At 38.0% G+C, this 5040-nt stretch overlaps 1 protein-coding gene across 2 annotated transcripts in view; it reads left to right on the forward strand.

Moving 5' to 3' along the window:
• Positions 1 to 2324, forward strand: part of Hmgn5 (high mobility group nucleosome binding domain 5) — an 8969-nt gene extending 6645 nt beyond the window's left edge. For both annotated transcript variants that reach the window (XM_005366723.3, XM_013353604.1), the window contains exon 6: positions 1097 to 2324. In XM_005366723.3, coding sequence (XP_005366780.1) covers positions 1097 to 1750 — 654 coding nt within the window. In that variant the 3' untranslated portion in view covers positions 1751 to 2324. The remainder of the gene's footprint in view (positions 1 to 1096) is intronic.
• Positions 2325 to 5040: the final 2716 nt, after the last annotated feature.

Raw genomic sequence — 5040 nt, forward strand, 5'->3', positions numbered from 1 at the left:
CCAGAGCTACATCATGAGATACTGTCACACACAAACACGCGTGCATAAGCACAAATGTAAATTGTGCTTGGTGATGCCTACCTATTACCCCAGGACCTTAAGGTTTGTTTGCTGTGAAGAGACAGCATGATCACAGCAACTTTTTTAAAAGAAAACATCTAATTGGGGCTGGTTTAGGGTTGGTTTACAGTTTCAGAGGATTAGTCCATTATCATGACAGGAGCATGGCAGGATGTAGGCTTCCAGTGCTGCGTGTTCAGCATTCAGGAAGGAGTAGTTGAGAATTCTGCAAAGGCAGCAGGAAGAGAGTGGCACTGGGCCAGGGTTGGGATTCTAAAACATGGAAGCCCACCACAAGGCCAAACTTACTCCACCAGAGCCAATGCCCGCCTCCAACTCCTTCTCAAGCAGTGCCACTCCCTGAGAACTAAGCATTCAAATATATGAATCTGTGGTGGCCATTCATATTCAAACTACCACACTCAGTATTATTTAGGTGAAAGTCAGAGAATCACTGAGTTCAAAGGCCAGCCTGGGCTGTGTAGCAAAACCTTGTCTCAAAAGAAAAAACAGGCCGGGTGGTGGTGGCGCATGCCTTTAATCAGGAGGCAGAGGCAGGCGGATCTCTGTGAGTTCGAGACCAGCCTGGTCTACAGAGCTAGTTCCAGGACAGGCTCCAAAGCCACAGAGAAACCCTGCCTCGAAAAAACCAAAAAAAAAAGAAAAGAAAAAACAGCATTGTTTTCCCTAGAACTTCTTTATCTCCACAGCTTACTGAAAATTTATGACACAGAATAAATAAATAAACATCCTTTATTTATTTACTTTGTTTCATCATATTTGTAATGAAAATTGTTTATATAGACAAGCTTTCCTGAATTTATGGTTTCAGACATCTATTTGTGGTGCTTTCTATCAAGATATTATACTTGGATATTGTTTAGAATATTTTCCTGATATGGTTGTTTCATGGAAAAACTACTCTCAGGGAAAAGAAATTTAATTAGGCTTTTCATGAAACAGATATAATCTGATGTAAACATGTGAGAGAAAACGGCTCTAAATTTCAAATCTCCTTTTTCCTTGTTTTACCTAGGCACCCATTCAGAAGATGGAAGTGGAGGAAGTCAAAGAAGAGAGGAATGCGAATGCCGGAGAAGATGGAGGAGAAAAGAAAGAAGCCGTGGCAGCAGGAGGGAAAGATGATGAGCCAGAGAAAAACACCCAAAATTTAGAGAAAGGTGAAGATGGAGAAGAGGACAAAGATAAAGATGAGGAGGTGCAAGACGAAAAGAGTGAAGAAGTCCTGGAAGAGAAGCCAGATGCAGCAGGAAGTGGGGACGCAAAAGAGGACAAAGATGATGAAGGCAAAGGAGGTGATGAAAAAGAAGACGGCAAAGAAGAGGAAGGGGATGGGAAGAAGGAAGAAGAGAAAGATGACAAAGAAGAGAAAGCTGAAGCCGAGGAAGAAGTGAAGGAACAGAAAGAGGAAAAAGAAGAGGAAGGTGGAAAATACAAAGAGGAAAATAAAGAAGATGAACAGGAAGGTCAGAGTGAGGGAGACGGAAGGGAGAAAGATGATGGGAAAGAGGAGGAGAAAAAGGAGGAAGAAGGCAAAGAAAAAGAGGTTGCAGGGGAAGGAAATGATGAAGACAATAAAAATGAAAGCAAGGTGGAGGCCGAACAAGAAGCTGAAAACAAAGATTTCAAACAAGGTGGAGAAGAGGAGGTGTCTCTGAGTATTGTCTAAAACTGCCCTATGTGATATCATAATTTGGTAACGTGTACCTTCCTGTTGTAATGTTAATAGAGATAAATATTTTTATCAGATATTTTATAAGCAGTGCTTTTCTTTAGCATCATTCAACCTTGGAACATCATCATATAGGTTATTAGTTGCAAAATACCTAACATCACACCTTTATACATTTTGTGATTATAGTAGTGCAAAATATAAAATGTATACTTGCAACTTTGTGAATTTCACTGTGTGTAAGTTATATATTAAATGTTTGCGTTTCAATTTTATTCTTATACGTGATAATTTTGCAGACTAGGAGAATTCCAAAAGAAAGAGTTTGGTACAACTTTGCTGTTGTTCTCTAGGTTGCTTTTATAAAGAAGGTCAACTATTTTCAGGTAATGTTAAGAGTTAGAATTGCCATTACCAAAAATAACTGTATTAGTAGCTTGGAAAGAATATAAGATCTTAATTTTGTTTTTGGAAAAATTTGAATGTTTATTTCAGGAGGGCAGTTTTGATTATATGTGTATGCACAAAGTTTTGCTGGCTTTATCGTAATAAAACAGTTCTACAAACATGATTATAGTTTGTGATGTTTCAAAAACTGTAGTTTAGTGGGATTTTAAAATCCTGGATTTTCTCCCATTTGGTGTTCAGGAAAACATTTGAGGGTATTTTTATTGAAATAAATTAATAAAGCATAAAACTCACCATTTTAATCCTTTCAAAGTATGAAGTGCATTGGTTTATGCACGTTCATTAATTCATTCATTTTAGTATCTTAAGGCTATTCCATTCAGTCAAAGCATATTTTTTCCTGAGTATTTATATTGCTTCTAAATTGTATCAGTTACAAATCTGCTGTGAACACTTACTACTGCTTGTATTAACAGTATGGTCAGTGATGTCCTTTGACATGGAGAAGTTTTCTTTTATTGTGGTGATCAGTCCATCTGATTCTCCAAAGTACATTACAAAAGTGCTGTGCCTTTTGTTTAGATTTAAGAATTGGAGGTAGAGAGGCAGGACGATCAGGAGTTCATTGGACATCATTGTTACACAACGACAGCAGACATACTGCCAGACCATCCCATGCGGAAGTTACTGTCTTAATCCCTTCTGTTGTCAGAGCAACACTGCCAGTTTTTTTCCTAGAATGGCGTCCTAGCTGATTTGGCAGAACTATGGTAATAGGTAAGTTTTCTTTTCAAGTGAAACCCTATGCTGTCTGCAGAGTAGCCAGCTTCATCTTAGAGCATTAGGTGTGTAAAGTGTTTCCATAACAAGAACACAGTATACAGCAGTAGAGTTGTTCTTCCATACTATTTTACTAACTTTTTTCCTGAGGTCTTAACTTTGTTTCTTGGTGTTTTAATTGGATCTCATATTCTCTATGCCATCAAACTTTTGCTTTATATTTTTTTTCTAAGTCTCAGTAGCAAAATTGAAAAGGTGTAAAGTAGAAGGAGTGCTGGCTGATTATGGAGGACGTGTCATTGGAGGGGAAGGTAAAAATATGATACAGATCGGCAGTAACATGGGCCCATCTAAAGATGTGGAGAAACAGCCCAAGCATAAAAGACATTCTGTAGGGCTCCCATGGAGAAAAGTTGTTCGACAAGACCACTTTATCCTTTAGTAACAAGAGACATTTTTGCTTATCTCACCAGCAACATAAGGCTTTGGTGATTTTGTAATAGAGCAGAAGAAGGGCTTTGGTAACTACATAGTACTGAAATCTTATCTAAGGATTTGCAGTGTGACTTGAAGGCTTTCCTCACAGATAAGTATGGTACAGCATAAGAAAGGAATGCGTACCAGAAAGAACTCTTTCTTTAGAGTAAACAAAGGTACACTGCCCATGCTCCAGTGGATGGCCACACATCCCTGGCCATACGAGCAGTGCTAACTGGAACCAGTGGGCCATTTATATAGAGGACATATACATGAGAGTTGGGAGGAGGAAGGACTTGGGGTGGAGGACCTGGGAGGAGTTGGAGGTAGCATGAGGGTACATATGGTCAAAATACATTTCATACATCCATTTTATACATTGCTCAAAGAATAGCAAATGTATATGTAAAACAACACAAATATTAAAACAATTACCAGGTACCCTGTAGCTAGATGTGTAGTAAGTTAAGTTTATCTCCCTATGACCAAATACTTAAATGAAACAAGGTAGTAGAGAAAGAATTTCTTTGGTGTATATTCAGAAAAGGCAATCCATCAGAATGGGAAACCATTCCAACTAAAATGGAGGAGTTGATGTCTGTGGGAGCTTGCTGGGCGGCTTGCTTATGTGATACCCACCCGGAGCAGAAAGCAAGGGGCCTGGACTACAACCCTCAGGGCCAGCCAACCACAGCCTCCTTCCTTCAGTCAGCCTCCGCCTCCCAAAGGTTCAATAATCTCAATAGATGACAGTCTTCTCGGTGTCATATTCAAACCCATGAATGTGTTTAAGGGACATTTCTTATTAATACCATAATAGTAGATAACTTGAAATCCGGTTCATTAAAATAAATTGAAAAAGAACAACTCTACATAATTTTTAAGGAGTGTGGCTGATACCTTATATAAGGAATATATATTTGTATTTATATAAACAACCTACTGAGTTGTTATTTTTTGTTGTTTGAATCTATATGACTTCAGGGCTTTGTACTGAACAACCAGTTATCAAAAGGGGATCATAACAGAAAACCACAGCTGGACACAATGCGAAGACCAATGGATTTTGGGGAAGTCAGCCTCCATAGATATAAATTAGCAATCCTTTTAAAACACCATAGTTTGGAAGACATAAACAGGAGGCAATATATGTGATAACTGGAGTCTAATATCATAAAATAATATAATGGCCACAAAGATAAATTTGAGAAAAAAACTGAAAAGCCAGATTTTGATAATCCTCAGTAATATTTTTGCCTCAAAATAATTAAATATTTGAAAATGTTATTGAAGCACTTTTGCAAAATTAAAAATAAAAGCAATCCTTTTTAACAAATTGTTTAACATCCGAAGTGGAGAAAAAGTCCACCAAACCTGCTGTGGCTTAACCACACCTATGCTAAAACTAAAATTATGGTACATCTATAACAGGGAGGTAAATGACTTTTTGAACTCCTTTTTTTTTTAGAATAAAAAAGGTTTTTTATTATGATATTTGCATGATGGATAAAATTCATTCTTATTAGAAAAAGCAGATGTGATTATCTGCATAAGAACTGCAGAAGAGCCGGGCGATGGTGGCGCACGCCTTTAATCCCAGCACTCGGGAGGCAGAGGCAGGC

This window comes from Microtus ochrogaster, unplaced genomic scaffold (genome assembly GCF_000317375.1).
Source record: "Microtus ochrogaster isolate Prairie Vole_2 unplaced genomic scaffold, MicOch1.0 UNK13, whole genome shotgun sequence".
Lineage (NCBI taxonomy): Eukaryota > Metazoa > Chordata > Mammalia > Rodentia > Cricetidae > Microtus > Microtus ochrogaster.